General features: G+C 42.5%; 1 protein-coding gene across 3 annotated transcripts in view; it reads right to left on the bottom strand.

The window, feature by feature from the left end:
• Window positions 1-19,960: 19,960 nt before the first annotated feature.
• Window positions 19,961-24,089, bottom strand: part of LOC122058296 (protein HLB1) — a 94,807-nt gene continuing 90,678 nt past the window's right edge. For 2 of the 3 annotated variants that reach the window (XM_042620915.1, XM_042620918.1), the window contains 2 exons: window positions 20,821-21,009; window positions 19,961-20,300 (listed from right to left, as the gene is read on the bottom strand). In XM_042620915.1, coding sequence (XP_042476849.1) covers window positions 20,190-20,300; window positions 20,821-21,009 — 300 coding nt within the window. In that variant the 3' untranslated portion in view covers window positions 19,961-20,189. The remainder of the gene's footprint in view (window positions 20,301-20,820; window positions 21,010-24,089) is intronic. The other variant, XM_042620917.1, reaches the window with a different exon arrangement.

The raw sequence follows: 24,089 nt of genomic DNA, 5'->3' as shown, positions 1-24,089 counted from the left end.
ATGGAGAAATAAGTGGTACTAATCAGATTATTGACCATAGCAATCCACTTATCTCCAAGCCTAGAAATCTGAAAAGAGCCAAGAGGAAACCCCATTCAACCCTGTCATAAGCTTTGGCCATATCGAGTTTTATTGCAACAAACCCTTACCTGCCCTTTTTCCTCTTTAAGTAATGGAAAATCTCATGAGCTATGATGATGTTGTCGATAATTTGTCTACCAGGAACAAAGGCAGTCTGGCAAGGGGAGATGAACGTATTCAAAATGGGTTTTAGCTTTGTGGCAAGAAGTTTTGCAATAATCTTGTAGGATACATTACAGAGCTTATGGGTCTAAAATCACTAACCAAATGAGCATTCTCCTTTTTTGGTATTAGACAGACCAGGGTATGATTGGCGGAAGCCAGGAGGGTGGCCGACTGAAAGAAATCCATCACAAATCTGAAAATGTCCTTAGAAGGAAATCCCAGCACTTCTGGAAAAAAATTGCGTAAAACCCCTCAGACCCTGAGCCTTGAAGGGGCCGATGGAGAAGACAATGTTCCTAATTTCTGTTGGTGAGGGTGGACAAGTTAACAAATTGATTTGGTTTGGGTCCAAAGGAGAGAAAAGGCTTTCAATGCATGTGGGATCCAATGGATTGGTGGTAGAGAAAAGTTGAGAAAGAAAAGATACAAATTCTGAGGCAATATCACAAGGGGAGGAAAGTTTTTCCCCAACCCGTTCATAATAAATCAATCTTTCTCTCATGTTGGTTTACCTTGGTAACCACATATATACCTGGTGTTCCTGTCACCATCCATGATGTATGCCTGTCTTGATTTTTGATGCCATAATCTTTCTCCCGTATCCAAAATCCACCCTACCTTATTATGGATCCACTCCAATTTGGGGTTAGTATCATCAAAATTAATTAATTTATTATTTTCCATAGAAGAAATCCGAGAGGAGGTTAACTTTAATATTATTGATATGTCCAAAAGTCTCCCAGTTCCATTTGGCCAAGATTCTACTTAATGCTGCGAGTTTTGATGATAAATTATCACGCTCTAGAGAGAGCCATTTTCCCGCACAAAACGAGTAGAATTCGGGGTTTGACATCCATGCATGGTGGTAATGGAAAAGTTTTTTGGTTTTGGAGGTGGGCCCCTTAGTGTTAAGGACAATTGGGCTATGGTCCGAACCAACAGAGGCAAGCTTGGTAAGTAAAGGATTTGGACATAAGGAAATCCAGTCAAGATTGGCATATACTGTAATACCCTACTTCTTAAACCCGGTCTGATTACACGGTTGACCCGGTTTAACCATGCAGGACCCGAACCGGAGAGAGTTAAGGCGGCTTCCTTATGGACCATGATGGCAAGGGTGACCTTAAACACCGGCTGGCCCCACAAGTCCGAGCCAGTGCCAGAAGAGACGGGGGTACCCAAGCTGTGTACATGCACCTATCATAAGGCCATGTACGGATAAAGTAGGTATGTAGCCGTATCTTAAGGTGCATACGTATATTACATCTTATGCCAAGAGTGAGATTCGTGCCGGGGGTCGAATTCTGTCAAAATCCCACTTGTTGGCCAAGTTTTGGCCCTCAGGTGGGCGGTCACAGGTGGGCGCATCCACCCACCTGAGTGACCCACCCATGTGATTACTTAGTTATTTTAGGAAGTATAAATAGCATTTATGTTTTCCTTTTTCTTTTCTCATTTATGACACTCGGACGTTGGTGAGAAGAGTAAAGAGGAGAGAGAAAAGAAGGGAAAGAAGAGGAGAAGAGAAGGAAGAGGAAGAAGAGGTGGATTTCAGCGGCTCCGGGGCTTGATATCTTCCCATTCCGACGCTGAAAGAGTGATCTCCAACACTAGATCTACGTTTAGAGGTGAGAAAAGGCTAGGTACCTTAAACTTTCACCACACCCAAGTAAAACCCTTGATTTGTGTAGGGTTTCTTGAGGTCTTGTAAATCCCCCTTGAGATGATGAATCTAAAGTTTAATAGATGATCTATGTGTTGATTTTGAAGGATTTGAAGAAGTGTTTACAAGGTTGGAAAAGCATTGTTGATTTGAATTGATTTTGGGGTTTTGAAGGAATTCTTGAGCAAAGAAGGTAAGATGGCTTTCCATTCCTTAAATCTAACCTAGATCTAGGTTAGAACCACCTTATGAGACCTTGAATGTGTGGAGAATGGGTTTGGAAGATCCCCATTTGATTCCCCAAAGGTTAGGGAAGGTTTCAGGTGAAAATGGCATTTTTCTGCCAAGACCGGTGAGCCAAGATCGGTGGGCCATTTGGCCCACCTGAGGCACCCGCCTGGGAGGGCAGACCCTCGGGGCCAACCTGCGGGCCAACCGGCTAGCCAACCTGCCCGTGGGTCTTAGTAGGACCCTCGGGCCCAACCGACGGGTCAGACCGATGGGCCAACTGGTGGGCTGACCTACCCGTCGGTCAGGACCGGTGGGTCTGACTGGTGGGTCTGACTGGTGGGCTGTCCGACCCACCCGAGAGGCTCCTAACGTGATTTTTACGTTCGATTGGACCTAAAACGGACATGCAACCTTCTTCTAGGATTCTAAACATGATTTGGTCATTGGATCTTGTTAATTTTGATCCCAAAGTGGCGAAATACTAACCCCGCTCACTCATGATAGGTTCACCAAATCTTACACTTCTCGCATCGGATCTCCCCCGTACCGAGCGTGAGTCCTTGTACACTATAGGTAAGTGGGGAGAGGACGTTTGGCCTTGTTTCAAGGTATTGTTTGGCTTTCATTTAATTGTATCTAGACTAGCCATGTCATTATGAAAATTCTATGTAGATTAGTCATCCTCACATTGTTATGCCATGGGTGTTGTGTTTATTTCCTAATTTCCAAGTGATGATATGCTTATGTGGTGAATGTTGACATCATTGTGCATGATGCATTAATAGACTAGATGCCGTAGTCGGCTTGGAAACGAGTGCATTGGTGGGCGGTGGCACTATGTAGCATGCGGTTTAGGATTATCATCTTCCCGTGCTACGACCCTTCCCAACAGGGGTTAAGGTGTTGGGTTACCATTTGGGGGGAAGCAGTGGTCGCGGTTGTCGGGTCACTGTGGTGGTTAGACATACGCCCGATTGGTCATTAGGACAGTCGGCAACCCCGGTGGTATATTCAAGAGGGTCAATCGTACTGCTTTTAAATTGCTGGAGTCATCACCTTTAATTTCTGTCATTTACTTTATGTTGAGAGACGGTGGTCGACATGTTTTATTTTTTTGAGTACTCACGGTGGGCCTTCTCCGACAGCCCTATGGGGGTATCGTGGGATGGAGTTCGCAGCTCGTACCCGGAGTATACGTGCACTATGGTTGTAGTAGCACTAAACCAAAGACTTAGTAATGTTGCTTAGGTGGATGTGATTTAAAATGTATTGCATAACATATAGTGCATATGATTGTGATTTGTTGTGTGGACTGCGGTGTGGTCCTTCTTTCTACTTACTGAGCTAGTGAACTCATCCCACGTGTGCAACTCTTTTAGATGATTTTGCAGGTCATCCATCTGAAGAGCACTGGTCGGGTCCCACAGTTGAGTTCCCTGAAGAGGATTGGTGGGTCCCTGAGGAGTTAGAGCATAACACGGATTGCTCGTGCGAGGGTTGTGCTGCGGGACCGCAGTTCTGATACTGAGCTGAGCTCTAACCTTGATGCCGAGCTGAGCTCTACCCTTTGATACCGAACTGAGCTCTACATTGATACCGAGCTGAGCTGTACTATCTGATTTTTGATGATTCCTTTCGAGTACTTGATATGTAAATTGTATTCTTTTTGTGCAAATATCATGCCTTCAGGCCCACATGTACTTAACTATTGTATTACAATTTGGGTATTAAGTGTTATGAGAATATTCACAGGTAAACCAAGTCTTCCGCTGAACTGATGAGCACTTTCTTAGTTGTGTGTATACTGTGGTGGAATACTGTATCAGATGATCCTGGCAGGTTGGGTTAATCGGTGTTAACCCGGTCACTGACCCGGTTCTGTGTGAACGGGGTGTGACAACGGTGGTATCAGAGCGGGATGCTCTACTCCACTCACAGCATACCGTTTAGACCCCGTAGAATCTATAATAGGAAATGGGATTGGGTTAATGTAAAAACTTTAAAGAGTTAAAAACCAAAGAAAGAAAGGAATAAAACTGGTTGCATTTAGATATTGCATTCATGGCATGCGTGAGAAAAAATTAAAAAGGTTAATTAATTGGTGTCATAAACCATCGAGTACAAGTTTGACGAAATTTCGGCAGCATAACGGCGTGAAATGAGATTTCCAAAAATTTTCACACAAACACCTGATAAACAACATATCCATATATATAACAATGATCAAAATTAACAATGACACCACAACTAAACTACACAAGTTATCAAATATACAAATCCACCACAGACCACTGTCAAAACACATCATCCCAAAAATAAGTCCAGTTAGAGAGAAAGTACAAAGAATGAGAAAAGAAAGGAAAAATACAATAGGATAGACAACATGGAACAGGTGAGAAGCTGGTGTGGATGAGCTAAGTCCTCACTGATCATCGTCGTCGTCATCGTCCAATACTACTACCCCGTTCACCTGAGGTCTAAAGTTGACGTTGAGTCGATGGTCGTAGTAGTCGAACCTCTAGTTCACCAGTTGTACATCCCTCCGAAGTCGGCCAAAATCCGCTGAGATGGCATTAGCCGTTGTATCCAAGTCCTGGCCCAGTCTGAGGAAGGAATTCTCCAAGGTAGCCTGCCTCTCTAGGATGCGTTCCTCCCTGGAAGCACTCTCGTCCAGTCTTCTTAACAGCTGATCTTGCCCTTCCTTCAAATCCCTCATGGTGGACATCATGCCGTCAAAATCATATGCACCACTCTCAGGTGGTGGGGCTCTATGCTGTGGGCCTACAGCTCTGGTGAAGCCAGGATCAGCACCTCTCGACTCTTGAGGCACCTCCTCAAGGATGTCCTCATCCACCAAATCATCCTCCTCATCCTGAGGAACATAGTCCTCATCCTCCCCACTAGACTCCTCCTCTATGGGAACATCCTCCATAGGGGCAGCCCTCCTATCCCTACCTCTCTGAGCCCCTGCTCTCTGAGGTACATCCATAAGGGTGTGGAGACCCATCCTCAAGAGATTTTCCCTGTCGAACTTGTCCGCTGGAGTCTTCCCCTCCTCACTACTCAGGTCCACTCTGAAGAACTCAAAGATCCTAGTGAGGATCCTGCCATATGGAAATCCTCCATCCTCAGGGTGAGAAGTATGGTGCTCCATGGTCTTGAGGATGACGTAAGGCAAGCACAAGTGCTCGTCATCCCCCTCTAAAGCCTTATAGATGCAGAAGGCTAAAAAGGCTGCCATGAAGCCCACCTGGTTTCGGTGACCTCCTTTGGGGAGCAAGTTGAACTGAACCAATCGGGCAAACACACGAACCTCTGGGAAAAATGATGTTTCAGACTCCAGATGCGCACTGCTGCCACAGATGGTCTCATAGATGTAGTCCGGTGTCTCCAAACTCATGAGCGGACCCATGGGCTTACTCCTGGGAGGACTGTAGAAACGGTGCCCAGCGGAAGAGATGCCCAAAATACTAGCTAGGGTGTCCATGGTCAGCTGAATGTCCACCCCCTTCACCATACTAATGATCGCGTACTCTCCGTACTGGTAGGAAACCTCCAGGTTGCAGTAGAATCTACGGACCAACTGCTCGTAGCACGGACGGTCTATGTGGAGGATAGACTGCCAGCCCAGTGCTATGAACCTCTCCTGAAGCTGAATCTTGTGGAAGTCGTCAACTACCACAGTCTTCTCCATCATTACAGAGCTCTTCAGGAAGGCCTGCCAGTTGGCTGCTACCTCTGAGCAGAGAAAGAGTTCCTCGTCATAGTCAGAATGATCAATGGGGGCAAGTCCGGGTCGCCCTGTGCAGGGGGCTGGAGAACTAGTCCTCACACTCTTCCGCTTAGAAGCGATGGTCTTACGCCGAGTGCCAGAGGATGCGGGCTCCTTGCCTTTGTGAGATGACATCCTGGCAAGAAAAAGAGGAAAGAAGGGTAAGTGACAAAACAAAAATCATGGAAAGAAATAAAATGTGACAAAATGTGACAAGTGAGGAATGATAAAAAGTCTATGAATGAAATTCCTGGCCAGTGACAAGATAGAGATTATGGCAAAACAGCAATGTGACAGAAAAGGGCATATATAGTATGGCAAGTAAAGAATGGTAGAAAAATCCCAATTCTCATTGTGCAAGTTTAATCTAAGGAAAAAAAAATGAAAAGACTCACAATAGAGTGAAGCATGAAGCTTACAAGTTCATGGATGAAATGTCATTGTAGTGCAATCAAGAACATGCAAAAACATATGCTAATGTGCTATTGAGGTCCACAAATACGAAAGGATGTAAAGAAAATCAAAGAAAACCCAACACAAAAGATGGATTTTCATGGGAAGATATGGGATTTCAAACATAAGGGACTTTCTATGATCTCTACAGCATGTTAAGTACAAATCAAACATAATGCATTGCATTTGATTCATTTATTGGGGAAAAAGAGCAGGAATTGAAAAAAATCCCCAAATTTGAGAAAACTAGGGCACGGTTTGGGTTTTTCTCAAAATGGAGAAGTAAATCCTAAAAAACTAGAAATGAATCACAAGAGAAACATCACATTCACATGAAATCACTGTTCTATGGAAAGAATCATGGAAAGGAAGTGAGAATGAAGACTACTCATGAGTTCTACCCCCAAAATGCAAGTTCTAAGAAGGAAATGAAGAAGAAACTTACTTGTAAGAAGAGGGGTTGAATCTTCTCAAAAGCGTCGGATTGTTGAGTGAGATCGCAAGTGGAAGCGTCAAGAAGCTCTCCAAGATCGCCCGAGGAAGAGAGAGAGGGAGAGAGGGAAATGGGAGAAATAAGGAAGAACAGGGGTTTAAATGCCCTGTTCGAAAATCCCGCTCGGGTAGGACCGACGGGCTGACAGGTGGGCCAACCTGCCCACCGGTGTCAGCCTGCCGGTTGAAGATTTGGACCAACGGGCAGACCGACGGGCCAACCTACCCGCCGGTGGTAGCCCACTAGTTGTGAGAAAACCTGAAAAATGGGATTGTTAATATGTTATGAGTATTATTAATATTATTATTATTCTTATAATAATATGTTATGGTCAAGTCGGACCATTGACATACTTGTTGAAGCACTAACCCTGTATTTTTAGAATTAAGTTGCGGTTAGTTGCAAACTATCATACACTAAAATACCCTGTGTGTTGGCATAAAATTATGTGCTGATATCAATTCTATGGAGTTTAACCAATGTGGTGTATGATATGTTCCAGGTACAGGGATACGATGGTATGTACTAGATCGGGTAGCAATGCACGAGGTACCCAGCGTGGTCCTCGTCCGGTCGGTCGACCACCGAATCCCAGGAGGTCCCGCTCTGTGGGGCAAACCTCACTTCCACAACCTCCAGAGACCTTCGGTCAGGGTGGGGCACAAGAGGACCCACCTATGACTACACCTCCGAACCCTCCACCGGTTATTACTCCGGGGGATGTTACTACCATAATTCAGCAGTCACAACAAGCTTTCCAGCAACAAATGCTTCAGCAACAGCAAGCATTTATGACTGCTATTCAGCAACAATTGGAAATTTCTCAATCAAGTCAAACTCCCCGGATACTTACTCCACAGGACCCGCCTGTAGGGTCTGGTACGGGGCCACAAGTGGGAGGTACACCTCCAATTCCGCCATTCAGTATTCCTCCGTATGGGGTGCCCCCTCCATACTCTTACTATCCGGCTTATGCTCCTAATTACCCACCGACGAATAATACGTCAAAGGTAGTGGAGTCATTCAAGAGGAACTTGCCACCTATATTCTCTAAGGTGGGGAGTGATCCTCTGGAGCCGGATCAGTGGATCCAGGAGCTAGAGAAAATATTTGAGGTGATTGCCATTCCTATGGGCACTATACAAAAGACTGTCGAGTCAGACCAGCCTTGCCCTCCAGCCAGCCCTCGGCGTACCGACCTCCCTTAACTCGGGGAAATCAACCGCAGGGAAGGATGTATGCCCTATCGACTGAGGAAGCTGAGGCCAGCATAGAAGTGGTAGCAGGTACATTTTAAATTTAAGAATTTCCTTATGTTAAATATTGATGACCTGCTGAAATTATATGCATTGTTACACTAGGTGTCCTATCTATATCGGGCATACCAGCCTATGTTTTATTCGATTCAGGAGCTACACATTCATTCGTATCTAAGAGATTTTCCGAGAAACTTGGGATGCCACCCAGGATCCTAGATCATGGAATGATTGTTAGTATGCCTACTGGTAAAGTTACACAGTTGAAGGAGGTGTATGGGTCGTGCCCAGTGGAAATTAGTGGGAAGAACTTTGATGCACAACTCATTAAGTTCAATTTACAGAATTTTGATGTTATACTGGGCATGGATTGGTTGTCGGCTCATCGAGCTAATGTGAAGTGTGCTGAAAAGCTGATTAGGGTGACAAATGACGAAGGAAGAGAATTGGTATACCGAGCAGATAAAGTGAAACGAACTAGAAAGGTCCTTGTCTCTGCTCTTCAAGCGGTAAAGTTGTTGGAGAGTGGATGTCAGGGCTACTTAGCATCGATACTTGATGTTGATGCAAGGATTACACCTCTAGAAGAGGTAAAGGTGGTTAAAGAGTTTTCCAACGTCTTTCCAGATGATCTGATGCATTTACCGCCTGATAGAGAGTTGGAGTTTGCCATAGACTTGGTTCCCGGAGCAGCTCCAGTGTCTAAAGCTCCATACAGGATGGCACCAACCGAATTGAAGGAGTTGCAGATGCAGTTGCAGGAATTATTGGAAAAGGGATTTATTCACCCAAGTGTTTCACCTTGGGGTGCCCCAGTATTATTTGTCAAGAAGAAAGATGGCAGCTTGCGTATGTGCATTGATTACCAGGAATTGAATAAGCTAACCATTAAGAACCGGTATCCATTGCCACGCATTGATGATTTATTTGACCAACTGCAGGGTGCCAAGGTATTTTCAAAGATAGACCTTAGATTAGGCTATTATCAGCTCAAGATAAAGAGCAGTGACATACCCAAGACGGCATTCAGGACTCGGTATGGTCACTATAAGTTCCTAGTGTTATCTTTTGGGTTAACCAATGCACTGGCAGCATTCATGGATTTAATGAATCGAGTATTTCACGATTTCCTCGATAAATGGGTAATTATTTTTATTGACGACATCTTGATCTACTCCAAGACAGAAGAGGAGCACACTCAACATTTGAGAATGGTGTTACAAAGGTTGAGAGAACAACGATTGTTTGCCAAATACACCAAATGTGAATTTTGGCTTGAGCAAGTTGGATTCCTGGGGCACGTAGTGTCTAAAGCTGGAATCGAGGTGGATCCTAATAAGGTGAAAGCAGTAGTAGAGTGGGAAAGCCCTAAAAATGTCATTGAAATTAGAAGCTTCTTGGGTTTGGCTGGGTACTACCGGCGCTTCATTGAGAATTTCGCCCGAATCTCAGCACCAATGACTAAGTTAACCAAAAAGGGTGTGAAATTCGACTAGGTAGAGGAATGTGAGAAGAGTTTCCAGGAATTGAAGAAGAGGTTGGTGTCAGCCCCTGTGTTGACCATCCCTGAAGGCACAGGTGAAATGACAGTCTACACTGATGCTTCCAAAGTTGGATTGGGTTGTGTTCTCATGCAACGCGGAAAGGTGATAGCGTATGCTTCCCCACAACTAAAGGAGTATGAGAAGAACTACCCCACTCATGACTTGGAACTAGCCGCAGTCATTTTTGCCCTTAAGATTTAGCGACATTACTTGTATGGGGAGAAGTGTGAGATATACAGTGATCACAAAAGCCTTAAGTACTTTTTCACCCAGAAGGATTTGAACATGAGGCAGAGGAGATGGCTTGAGCTCATGAAGGATTATGACTGCGACATTCAGTATCATCCCGGCAAGGCGAATGTAGTGGTAGATGCGTTGAGTCGGAAGGCACAGACTGTGTCACTCTCGTACTTAGCAGTCAGCCCATCTCTTGTACAAGAGGCGACGCTAATGGATGAAGCTCTCTTATATGAAGGAGCAACCTTAGAGTTTGAACGTCAACCAGAAAACCTTAAATGGTTGACTGTATCCTTGACGGCTCTACAGGTGCATCCGACTATTAGGCAAGAGGTGATAATGAAACAACCTTTGGATCCTGAATTGCAGCGGATCAGAGTTAAGGTTCAAGATCAAACAATGAACGACCCAGATTTTGTTTTAGCCAGTGATGGGGCATTGATGTTTCGAGGCAGATTGTGTGTACCCGATGATTTGGATATACAAGACAAGATTGTGTGAGAAGCACATAGCTCCGAGTACTCACTCCACCCAGGAAGTACAAAGATGTACAAAGACCTCAAACAAAATTACTGGTGGCCAAGCATGAAAGTCACAATAGCTCTGTATGTGGCGACTTGTCTTACATGCCAAAAAGTAAAAGCTGAGAGGCATCGACCTTAAGGTACTCTTCAGCCACTCCCAGTACCAGAATGGAAGTGGGATAGGATTACAATGGACTTCGTCACCGGACTACCATGTACACCTAAGGGGATGGACGCGATATGGGTGATCATTGATTGGCTTACTAAAACTGCTCATTTCATTCCCATCAAGACCAAGTTCTCTATGGCCAAATTAGCACAACTTTACATGGATAACATAGTGTGCTTGCATGGAGTGACAGTGAGCATTTTGTCAGATAAGGACCCAAGATTCACTTCCAGATTTTGGAAAAGCTTCCAGCATGCCTTAGGATCACAGTTGAATTTGAGTACTGCTTTTCACCCACAGACTGATGGTCAGTCAGAGTGAACCATACAGATATTGGAAGACATGCTCAGGGTATGTACAATGGAAATGTGTGGTAGTTGGGAAGAATATATACCCTTTATGGAGTTTACCTATAACAACAGTTACCAAGCTACAATTGGGATGGCTCCGTATGAGGCATTATATGGTAGGAAGTGTAGGACTCCTCTGTATTGGGATGAGGTGGGTGAACGCCGAATGTTAGGACCTGAAATGAGACAGATGACTTGTGACAAGGTCGATGTTATCCGAGAACGGATTAAAGCAGCTCAGTCTCGTCAAAAGAGCTATGCAGACACCCGCAGAAAAGACATTGAATTTCAGCCAGGAGAAAAGGTATTTCTCAAGATCTCTCCTACTAAAGGGTTGCAAAGGTTTCACAGAAAGGGGAAGTTGAGCCCAAGATACATTGGACCATTTGAGATCTTAGCCCGGGTTGGCTCAATAGCCTACATGCTTGCTCTGCCACCTTCACTCGGGGATGTTCATAACGTATTTCATGTATCCATGCTGAAGCGATACATTCATGATCCCTCTCATGTATTACCCATGGAACCAGAATATCTAGAAGGTGACATAACCTATACAGAGCAGCCGACTGAAATTTTGGACCGAAAGGTGAAGACCCATCACAACCGCTCCATTTCCTACGTAAAGGTGTGATGGGCTAATCATTCACTTGAAGAAGCATCTTGGGAGAAAGAGGATGAAATCCAAGCTAAGTACCCTCATCTTTTTTATCAACCAGGTACGCCAATTTCGAGGACGAAATTTTCAAAAAGGGGGGGTAAATGTAATACCCTACTTCTTAAACCCGGTCTGATTACACAGTTGACCCAGTTTAACCATGCAGGACCCAAACCAGAGAGAGTTAAGGCGGGTTCCTTATGGACCATGATGGCAAGGGTGACCTTAAACACCGGCTGGCTAGACAAGTCCGAGCCAGTGCCAGAGGAGACGAGCGTTCCCAAGCCGTGTACATGCACATATCATAAGGCCATGTACGGATAAAACAGTTATGTAGCCGTATATTAAGGTGCATACATATATTACATCTTATGCCAAGAGTGAGATTCATGCTGAGGGCCGAATTCTGTCAAAATCCCACTTGTTGGCCAAGTTTTGGCCCTCAGGTGGGTGGTCACAGGTGGGCACATCCACCCACCTCAGTGACCCACCCATGTGATTACTTAGTTATTTTAGAAAGTATAAATAACATTTATCTTTTCCTTTTTCTTTTCTCATTTATGACACTCGGACGTTGGTGAGAAGAGTAAAGAGGAGAGAGAAAAGAAGGGAAAGAAGAGGATAAGAGAAGGAAGAGGAAGAAGAGGTGGATTTCAGTGGCACCGGGGCTTAATCTTCCCATTCTGACGCCGGAAGAGTGATCTCCAACACTAGATCTACGTTTAGAGGTGAGCAAAGGCTAGGTTCCTTAAACGTAACTTTCACCATACCCAAGTAAAATCCTTGATTTGGGTAGGGTTTCTTGAGGTCTTGTAAATCCCCCTTGAGATGATGAATCTAAGGTTTAATAGATGATCTATGTGTTGATTTTGAAGGATTTGAAGAAGTGTTTACAAGGTTGGAGAAGCATTGTTGATTTGAAGTGATTTTGGCATTTTGAAGGAGTTCTTGAGCAAAGAAGGTAAGATGGCTTTTCATTCCTTAAATCTAACCTAGATCTAGGTTAGAACCACCTTATGAGACCTTGAATGTGTAGAGAATGTGTTTGGATGAGCCCCATTTGATTCCCCAAAGGTTGGGAAAGGTTTCAAGTGAAAATGACATTTTCCCGCCAAGACCGGTGGGCCATTTGGCCCGCCTGAGGGCACCCGCCTAAGAGGGCAGACCCTCGGGGCCAACCGGTGGGCCAGACCGACGGGCTAACCTGCCCGCGGGTCTTAGCAGGACCCTCGGGCCCAACCGGTGGGTCAGATCGACGGGTCAACCGGTGGGCCGACCTACCCGCCGGTCAGGACCAGTGGGTCTGACTGGTGGGTCAGACAGGTGGGCTGTCCGACCCACCCGAGAGGCTCCCAACGTGATTTTTACGTTCGATTGGACCCAAAACGGACGTGCGACCTTCTTCTAGGATTCTAAACATGATTTCATCATTGGATCTTCTTAATTTTGATCCCAAAATGGCAAAATACTAACCCCACTCACTCATGATAGGTTCACCAAATCTTACGCTTCTCGCACCGGATCTCACCCGTACCGAGCGTGAGTCCTTGTACGCTACAGGTAAGTGGGGAGAGGACGTTTGGCCTTGTTTCAAGGCATTGTTTGGCATTCATTTAATTGTATCTAGACTAGCCATGTCATTATGAAAATGCTATGTAGATTAGTCATCCTCACATTGTTATGCCATGGGTGTTGTGTTTATTTCCTAATTTCCAAGTGATGATATGCTTATGTGGTGAATGCTGACATCATTGTGCATGATGCATTAATAGACTAGATGCCGTAGTTGGCTTGGAAACGAGTGCATTGGTGGCCCGTGGTATGAGATGCGGTGGCACTATGCAACTGTACTATTGTCATATAGGAGCATGTGGTTTAGGATTATCATCTTCCTGTACTACGACCCTTCCCAATAGGGGTTAAGGTGTTGGGTTACCATTTGGGGGAAGCAATGGTCGCGGTTGTCGGGTCACTGTGGCGGTTAGACATACGCCCGATTGGTCATTAGGACAGTCAGCAACCCCGGTGGTATATTCAAGAGGGCCAATCGTACTGCTTTTAAATTGCTGGAGTCAGCACCTTTAATTTCTGTCATTTACTTTATATTGAGAGCCGGTGGTCGGCATGTTTTATTTTTTCGAGTACTCACGGTGGGCCTTCTTCGACTGTCGTATGGGCGTATCGTGGGATGGAGTTCGCGGCTCGTACCTGGAGTATACGTGCATTGTGGTTGTAGTAGCACTAAACCAAAGACTTAGTAATGTTGCTTAGGTGGATGTGATTTAAAATGTATTGCATAGCATATAGTGCATATGGTTGTGATTTGTTGTGTGGACTGCGGTGTGGTCCTTCTTTCCACTTACTGAGCTAGTGAGCTCATCCCACGTGTGCACCTCTTTTAGATTATTTTGCAGGTCATCCATCTGAAAAGCACGGGTCAGGTTCCACAGTTGAGTTCCCTAAAGAGGATTGGTGGGTCCCTGAGGAGTTAGAGCACGGCACGGATTGCTCGTGCGAGGGCTGTGCTGCGGGACCGCAGTTCTGATACCGAGCTGAGCTCTAACCATGATGCCGAGCTGAGCTCTACCCTTTGATACCGAGCTGAGCTCTACATTGATACCGAGCTGAGCTGTACTATCTGATTTTTGATGATTCCTTTCGAGTACTTGATATGTAAATTGTATTCTTTTTGTGTAAATATCATGCCTTCGGGCCCACATGTACTTAACTATTGTATTACAATTTGGGTATCAAGTATTATAGGAATATTCACAGGTAAACCAAGTCTTCCGCTAAACTGATGAGCACTTTCTTAGTTGTGTGTATGCTATGGTGAAATACTGTATCAGATGATCCTGGCAGGTTTGGGTTAACCGATGTTAACCCGGTCACTGGCCCGGTTATGTGTGAACGGGGTGTGAAAGATCAAATACACATAATCATATCGTGAAAATTCATCAATAAATGTGAGAAAATAAGAAGTGCCATGGCATGCCTTTACATTCATAGGTTCGCAAATATCTGAGTGGACAAGTTCTAAAGGTTGGATAGCTTGGACTGTCTTTCCAAAAGGCTTCCAATGAGCCTTACCTGCTAGACAGGACTCGAACACAAGGAGGTTAACTTTAGTGAGTGGGCCTAAAAGGCCTTTTCTAGCTAACCTAGTCATCCTGTCTCACCCTATGTGTCCCAATCTAGCATGCCATGTAATAGATTCAGAATCATCACATGTATTAACTACATAAGAAATAGATGAAGCAGAATTAATTAAATTTAATTTAAAAAATCCATCAAGTAAGGATCCACATCCAACAAAAGTACCACTCAATAAAACTCTAAAATGCAACCGTCAATATGGAAAGAATATCCTAAAGGTAATAATACAGAAACTAAAAGTAGATTATGTTGAATATCTGGTGCGTAAAGCACATCGTGAAGAAACAAGGTGCATCCAGTACGTATCGGTAATCTACAAAATCCCCTCAATCTCGCGCTATATGTTTTGTTACTCTAGTATCCATAATCCAATCAGACTGTGTATGGGCAACCAAAACATGGGTACAAACAAAAGTATAGAGAAAGGAATAGTAATGGTACCTACTTCAGCTTGGTGCAATCACGAGCGAAGTTCTCCCATCTTCTAGCAGTTGTAGCATTTGACCTTAGATAAATATTTTTTTCCGTCACGCTTGCCTCTTTTGCGCTTGGCGGGCTTGCCTTCTTTTGGTGCCTGGTTCTGAGCCATACCTGATTTCTTGGGTTGCCCTGTCTTTTGCACTTGAACTTACGCTTGCCTCCTTGGGCGACTAGGGCAGTCAGACGGTTTGCCTCTTGACGCTCCGCCTCAAGTTCCACATGTTATGCAACATCAGCAAAATTTCTAATGCTATCATTATGTGTGAGAACAAGCTTTATGGGGTTCCAAGAATCAGGTAATGTCCTAATGACAACTTGAACCTGCTACTGCTCATCAGTGAGAGTGGTCTTAGCATCTTTCAGCTTCCAAATCATGTCTTTGACCACCCTAAGGTGTTCAGGCATAGTGCGCTTAGGATCCATTTTATACATCTCAAACTTCAAGGTCATACCCCTTAACCTTGTAGTAGATGTACCTCCGAAGTCAATGTTCAGCTGGTCCCATATGGACTTATCTATGGTGTGTTTCTCATAATCACCAATCAACTCATCATGCATAGCGCTTAACATAATAAAGCGTGTACTGTGATCTTTATTCACCCATTGATTATAGGCTTCCATATCACGACGGTGCTAAGCGGTAGTACCCTCAACAGGTTTGTCCATAACATTGGACAAATATTCAAGATAGTTTTTCTCATTGAGCAAATATTGAATCTTTCGATGCCACATGTCAGAGTTGGGTCCAGTCAATTTGTCACCCTTGGTGAGGTCCGTAACAACATGATTAGTGGCCATATCACTACACACAAAAATGTGCAAGGTAAACATTAAGAATTTGTTTCAAAAACCCTAATTAAAATTAATGGTTCCTTTCAACATACGGTGATAATCAAATATCACATGTGTGGATCAGGGACATATAATTGTAATCGATTTCGAACAATATAAGGAGCATCAGGTATCTCCAATCCACAAAACTGCGCCATACAAACGGATGCGCATGGATCCCACATAGGAACCCGATTGGTACTTAAAGTGGCAATTGATATGCAGTGCGAGGTACTTTCCCTTTACAAGGCTTTTCAAAAATTAATTACATTGTCTCAAAAATAATTACATCATTTAAAAAGTCCTACTACATCAATCTACTAGTAGGGAGCGCCACACTTTACATCATGCACGAAGACTACCTCTAACATGCATACATGAACATGCTCATTTAAATTAAATACCAATCATAATTTCTAGCCTGGAAAAATAAATAAATAAATATCCATGGGTCCGTGGGTGGAGATCGACCATGCATCCCAACAATTGGAGAGAGTCTCAAGTCAAAATCGTCATGGGAAGGTATGATGATTTGTCAATATATATACATATACATGCCAAAACACATTTTAAAGTAATAATATGTCTGGCCTAATAATGCGAAGGTCGGATGTTCGAGTCATGCCAATAGAACCAATAATGTAAAGCAAACAATATAAATATGCATCATCATATCAACAACAATAAAATAAATCATTTGAGAAATTACCCTCCCTTTGACCTAAGTCATAAAGGGAAAAATGTAATTTTAGGTACGGTTACACAAACCCAAACACTTAATTAATACTTTCCAATACTTGTCAATCCAAATACTATCATTATAGCCATCCATAACATAATATATGCCATAATGATAAAATCCATCATATAAAATCCACCAAATATGAATTAAATCATAATTCTAATAGTTAGGTCAGATCGGTTTTGGCCCTTGGCCAATTCCCATTCCTAACCAATCAAATCCCAATATATATAGATAAGCCGAATGGGTAAAAAAAGAAAAACTATATATATAATAAAACTTTGATTTCAATCCGACCCAATTTGATCTAAGTCTGATTCAGTATTGGCCTCAACCAATCCGATCGGATTTTCTAACTATACTAAACAGTGACATAAAGTTAATGATTGTTATTGAAAGTATATATATAATTTTTTTCAATAGCATTGTTCACTAACATTGCTCTTTCTTTGTTCAAGTGATTGAATATATAGATAAACTTTTACAAAAAAAAAGTCAACCAATTTATTAAAGAAATATCCTAATAACAGATGGATGCAAGCCATGGCCAAAACGCATCCTACGGTCATGGCAGGTTAGCAAAAGGGATGGTTCGGATCAGGTTGTATGTCGCACCATGGAGTCTTAGCCAAATATATATATAAAAAAAAATATGTTAAGGGGCTGCAGTCACCATTGTAATGCGCAGAAAAAATCGCACAATAACAATATCATGGTGAGACATGGCCACGGCCAAGGCCAGGAGCGGCAAGTCACGGCGCTACCAAATAATCAAGGCTCTCATACCAATATTAAACGAAAAGTAAACGGGTATCGGGAAATACCTCAGTATAGTTTTCCTCACAACAACGGAATGGATCGGATTGTACCACGCGTCGATCTGCACGAATAACGATGAACGAAAGGTTTCGACAATCTCACTAGGTAATATTCCACCCTCTAAATCCAATGATTGTAATGGAGATCCTTGGAGACACACTCTTAATTGGGAGAGACAGAAAAGAATAGGGAGAGATAGTTTTAGAGATTAGGTCAAAACCCTTAGCAGCTTTATGGCTAAAACCCTCTTATTTATAGATAATTGACTAGCTAAGGTTCCCAATCCTAATGAATCTTTGATTACCCAAAATGAACGATCCATGAAGGAATCGGATCGAAACCTAATCCGACCCATATTAATTAACAAAAAATTGAGAGATTCAAGGAAGAAGGATTGATTGTTGGTGACCTTCAAGGGAATGGTGGAGGCGGCTAGTGCTTCTGATTTTATTTATTTATTCTGTTGGTTGAAAGGTTGCTTCCGATTGCATCCGACTCTGAATGACAATTTATTGACGAGAGATGACTCAACAAATTGCCAAATTACGATATTGAAAAGGCTGTGCGCAACCATGGGATTATTTATGATGGTTCCAAAACACATCCCAAGAAAGAATACACACTTGTAATCATCTCCATGTCCTCATTCAAACAAGACCAACAGCTAACTATACTCCATCCCTAGCTACTTGTTTCATTATAATTAATTTACTATTTGTTCGATTAATTGTGTACCATCAAGCACAAGTAGCTCGAATGTTAACGAATATTAAAAGAGGATGAAACAAAGATACAAAAATTCCATGAGATCCATTCTAATTGATACAGTAACTCTAAGGTATAAATGTTTTTCCCTTCCTTTTTACCGGTCAATGAATTTTCTAACTATAAATGTGGTTACACTCATTCAAGTTTATGAAAAAAATAATAATAATAATTCACATCCTTTGTAATAGTAACTCCATTATAATTTATACTTCAATTTTTAGCTAAACAAGATTCATTACTTGTCTTCCTAGTTTTTGTACCAGGTCAGAGCCATTGGAGTTAGTTCTATGAAAGGAATTTTGGGAAGCTAAGCCAAAATTATTGCCTCATTCTAGTTATCACATTGTAACTGGTATGACTGCCATCGACATATCACTGGCATAAATTCTTGAAGATGACATAGAAATGTAGGTAAACAATTTTATAAGATCTTATCTGGAACAAGAAAAATTAAAAAAGAACAATCCTCCTACAGTAGTAGAGCATTAGGTAAAAACCATTTTATGGCCTCGTTCAATTGTGAAAATAATGCAGGCCCCCAGTCCAGATCATATCAAAGAGATCAGCACGACCAATTCTCAATAGCCAGACGAATCCGAATGAGACTTGAGGCTTATTATTTCCTTCATTTTGAGACATTTTCTTTGTTCCCTAATCTCTCTTTGTTGATCATTTTTTACTTCTGTTTTTCTGGCACAAAAAAACATTTTTGTGTGTTTGATATCTCACTTATATATATATCCTATTTCTATCTAAGAAAAAGAAAAATCAATAGAATACAAAATCTGGAACTGTTGAAACCTATTTTTGGTCATTTTTATGCTTATATAATCCCAATAAAAATCCCAGGCATCATCTTTGCCATTCATCGATGTTGACAGAGGGAGAGAGCAAGCAAACCTGAGAAGTCAATTGGGGGCGAACCAGATAAAATGCATGCATGCCTTCATAATCATAGGTAGAAAAGCAATTTTAAAGGGAATCAGATTTTTCTAGCCCAGATGAGGAGGGGAAACGATCCCACTCTATAAAACTAAAAGATCAAACTTCTTCTCAACAGGGAACCCTGCACCCCTCCCTTGTTCTTGCAGCTGCTCTGGACCTACAATCTTACTGGGGATAAAACTATCCATTGTGAGTTTTGTTGGTTTGGGTACATTTCTTTTAAAAAATATTCTCAACATAGTTAAAACACTTATACCAAATGTATTTCTCATTCTACAATACTATTTGTCTTGATGCTTACCAAATGATATTTTCGGAAATGATTTTCATTAATCATTATTTTTTATAAACAGGTAAAAAAAAAAAAAAAAAAAAAAAAATGATTACAAAGATAGCCTAGCATTGTTTGCGTCTTCATTCTTTATCAGCAAACCAATCATTTCAAATATACCAGCATAATTATCAACCTGATGAATGATTACGAATTTCTGCTCCATAGCTGCAAAGTTTCCTCACCAGAACACCGTAAAATTGCAAACAGTAGCCTAATTTACTCTTTTCTGGGGGAACGGGGAAAATACCGGGGGGGGGGGTGGAGAGCCTTGTAAGTGGGAGATTCAACAATGGGGACCAAGAAAATAGCAACGCTTCAGTAACTCAAAACCAATTATAAGGCAAGGTTATCTGACCAACCCCAAGACAGCTAGAACAATCTAATGATATATGTAACTTTGATTTGAACAAATAGATCATTAAGCTTTTTTTTTTTCCTAGGAGCCATATATCTCCAAGAACATGGTTGATTACCAGTGTTTCATTATATGGAATCAGCCAGTTGTGTCACATTATATGCAATCAGCCAGTTATGATGCCTGCAAGTACATCACTCTTTCCTCGGGCATAGATTGTGTAGACAAGACGAATTGCATCAAGCCACCAGTCCAAGGACTCCCAGGTGTCAGAAACCTGTGTATCACATAACAGAAATTAACTACAATCCTTTCCATTAGTTGGATTTTAAATTCATTTTGAAGGCATGCTCACCACATACAAGAGATCATAAATTAGGGACGAGAAAGAGATGCTATCATACAATCCATTATAACCACCCTGAGTTCGCTAATGTTGAGCCAAAAAAAAGAAAAAAAAAATCTCAAAACCAATGGGATTTTGTAAGATGGGATAAGAAGTTGGCCAACAGAATGGCATTGATGAACCAAATAAAAGGTGAAAAAGTGGCAAGACGGATGAATGTAATGAATTGTCCTTTTCCAACTTTGATATATGCAATAGATATTCAATCTTGAAATTACAGAGCCAAAAGAAACCAATTTGCAAATCATATGAGATACTTCCCAGTGGTAGGTACATAATAATTAATTATGTTGCAGATCTAATATAAATTCAAAATTTACCTATCAAATAAAATCCCAAATCTCCCAAGCATATATACAATATGTCTCACATTGATTACGGAGACACTTACCAAGTAAATTGGTCCATGAATTGTATTAATACAAAGACCTGCACCAGGAGGTAACGTAAGGTCTGCACATGCTGACACAGAAACAATATGTGCAACATCAACCTTTAGAGTTGATATATTTGTGTTCACAGCAACTTCTGCCACTCCAGAAAGACCTTGCGGTGACTGTTTTTGATCAACTTTGTTAAGCTGCATGAACAAAGTTGGACAGTTCATAAATGAACATGATCTGTATAACCAACCCCATTTTGGGTATAATTTAATAATTCAATGGCATATAACAAGTTGTACCATCTAAAATTGAAGAAATTAATAAGCAATCATGAGGAAAAAAATTCAATGTGAAACATCTGATGGAAATTTTGCAAGCATATGATGCACATTTACATATTCCTGGGTCTACTCTTGCATCTCTTCTCCCAAACTTCTCTATCCTTATCAATGGTAGCCTGGCTGGATATTTCCACTCCTCGGTTGGTATCCGTCAAGGCTTTCCCCTCTCCCCCTTCCTTTTCTCCCTTGCTCTTGAGGTCCTCTCCAGATCCATCCATGCTTCTACGGACCTCCATCTCATCTCTCCCCCCTACCTAAGTGCAAATCCATCCACCTCACCCATCTTGCTTTTGCTGATGATCTTCTCTACAACCAATACTCTTTCCATCGAGTTCATTATGTCCTCTCGCCACCTCTTTGAGAATTTGTTTGGTCTCCATGTCAATCTTCTCAAATCCCATCTCTTCCTCTCCGGTGTCTCTAACGACTCAAAGGTCCATCTCCTTGCTCTCACAGGGTTCTTCCTGGGATCCCTTCCCGTTAATTACCTTGGCCTTCCCCTCATCTCTGCTAGGTTGACTGCCCATCACTACACCCCTCTACTAGACCTCATTAGGAAAAGACTCCAACGTTGGAAAGGCAAGCTTCTTTTCTTGGAGCTTATCAGATTGGTACTCCAATCCTTGTGCATCTATTGGTCGGGTGTCTATGAGCTTCCACTATGCCATTAAGAAAATTGAATCCCCATTCTGCTCCTTTCTTTGGAAAGGAAGAGATTCCTCCAGATTTCTTCACCCCCTCAGCTGGGCCTTTGTTTCTCTTCGCAAGATGGAAGGGTGGTTTGAGGTGGATCCAGGACGTCAACTCCATTGGTATCCTCAAACTTCTTTCGAAGATTGCCTCCAACAACAACATTTGGGTTTCTTGGGTTCACTCTTTCTTCCTCAAGAAAGATTCTTTGTGGACTGTTCCCCTCCCTCCTAACGCTTTCTAGGTTTGGCGCCAAATCCTGAATTTGAGACCCTCTTGGCCTCAAGGCTATCTTCTCCACCTCTCTTTGGCACCCCTCCAGAGGCCTTTTCTCTATGGTTGGAGCTAGAGTCTAATGTAGATAAGTCACTAGGCTTATTTTATTGCAAATAATAAGCCTTGGGTTGGGTTATGTAGTCCAACTCATATTATGTAAGGTCTAATCCTATTTGGAGTCTAACTCCTAGTTATGGTATTACTGCTAATCTGCCCTCTATATATAGAGGAGCCTATGTACTCTCAATTATGAGATTTGAATAATGAATGATTGCAGTCAATTGCTTAAACAGCTGGGATAACTGTGGGTGAGATGCCTAGGCCGAGATAGCCAATTCCACCCACACATGTCTTGTTTCTTTTTTCTCCTATTCTTTATTTACTGCTACTATTAGTGCTTGCTATTACTGCTTACTAACATGAAGAATCCTAAGAAAATCAGATCTGTTCAGAACTTCAAAAGCTAAAACCAACCAGCACCCATGGAGGAATTAGGAGAGAGATCGATCTCCTCTCCCTTCCCCAATTGATCTCTGATCTGTCTAGCCTTTTCAGGGGGTGTTCAACCACCCAAGGATCACTCAATCCTCTTATTGTTGCTGCCCAAGCAGCCCTACTATAGTTCTTGAAGAATTCTCTCAGATTCTCTCTCCTAGGTCTGAAAATCAAGAAAGCACATAACTCTCAAACCAGCCATTAGAAGCTCTTCATATTTAGGGGTTTTCGTACCTTCCCTGGGCCCTGCAATCAGCCAAGTTTGCAGCACAATTGGAGCCCCACAGACCCAGCCGCACCTCTCTCTCTCTCTCTCCAGTCCTATCGCAGGTCATTTTCTCTCCTATCGGGTTGGTTTTTGGGCTGGTTTTGCTGCTGCATGGCTATTGTATCCTTGGGGGCTTATTTGCTGGTCTTATTCCCTTGTTCTCCTGGGTTTACTTCTGATTATTGTCAAGCTAATTAGGTGAGTCTTATTTGTCTTGTTTGGAGTTGTAATACACTACTAGGATAGTTTACTTGTAACCTACTTCTGCATTAGAGTCGTATTTTCTTCCGGTTTCTCTAAGGATGCCTTTATTGCGTCCATCATCTCCAGTGGTTCTTGCCCCCCCCCCAAATTTTCCTACCCTTCCCCCTCTCTAACAATTGGTCTTCCCTTCCCCCCCATTCCTCTTGGGCATCAGGAAGAGGAGATAGGCTCATCTAGTCTCTTGACCCTTCCGGTTCCTTCTCTTCCTCCTTCACCTGGTTCTGACCAGGTCCCACAATCCCTTTGCTCCTTGGTACAATATTGTCTGGTTCAAAGGCCATCCCCCCGGTCATAGCTTTACTACTTGGAGAGCCCTTTCCAATTGCCTCCTTATTCAATCCTTCCTCATTCATAGGCACATCCCTCTCTTATCAACTTGTTGCTTCTGTTTGAGATCGAAGATTTCTAACCACCTCTTCTTCAGTTGCCCCTTCTCCTCTTCCATTTGGAAAAGAGTCCTCTCCACTTGCTGGCATCGCTCTCACCCCTTTCTCCCCCTTATAAAAGAATGAATTTGGGTTGACATAACCTTGCCTGTAGCTTTATTTACAACATTGCTAAGAAGCTTGCCTTCTATGCTACGATTAGCCACATTTGGATGGAGCGTAATCTATGTAGGTGGACTTCCAATTTCAGATCCTTTGACGTGATTTGGAAAGTCGTCTTCTTCAATGTTAGCTCCAAGCTTGCGTTAATTCCCAATCACTATATCAGGGACTCCCAAGGAACAAGCTCACTGCTATTGCATGGGGTTTCCCCATCTCCATCTTGCACACCCCTCCCCTAGGTTGCCTTGTGTTTTGCTTCTTTAGCTTGTTTTCTTTTCTTTTCCCCTTGGGGCTGTATATTCTCTTTTTTCCTTTTGTTAATGATATTTTATTCATAAAAAAAAAGGTCAGACTTAGTTACCAATCAATAGTTGCATGGAGGATGACGAAAGGAG

Source organism: Macadamia integrifolia, chromosome 12 (assembly GCF_013358625.1).
Source record: "Macadamia integrifolia cultivar HAES 741 chromosome 12, SCU_Mint_v3, whole genome shotgun sequence".
In the NCBI taxonomy this organism is placed as follows: domain Eukaryota; kingdom Viridiplantae; phylum Streptophyta; class Magnoliopsida; order Proteales; family Proteaceae; genus Macadamia; species Macadamia integrifolia.
The sequence above is the reverse complement of the archived record's forward strand: the minus strand, read 5'-3'. Positions and strand labels throughout refer to the sequence as shown.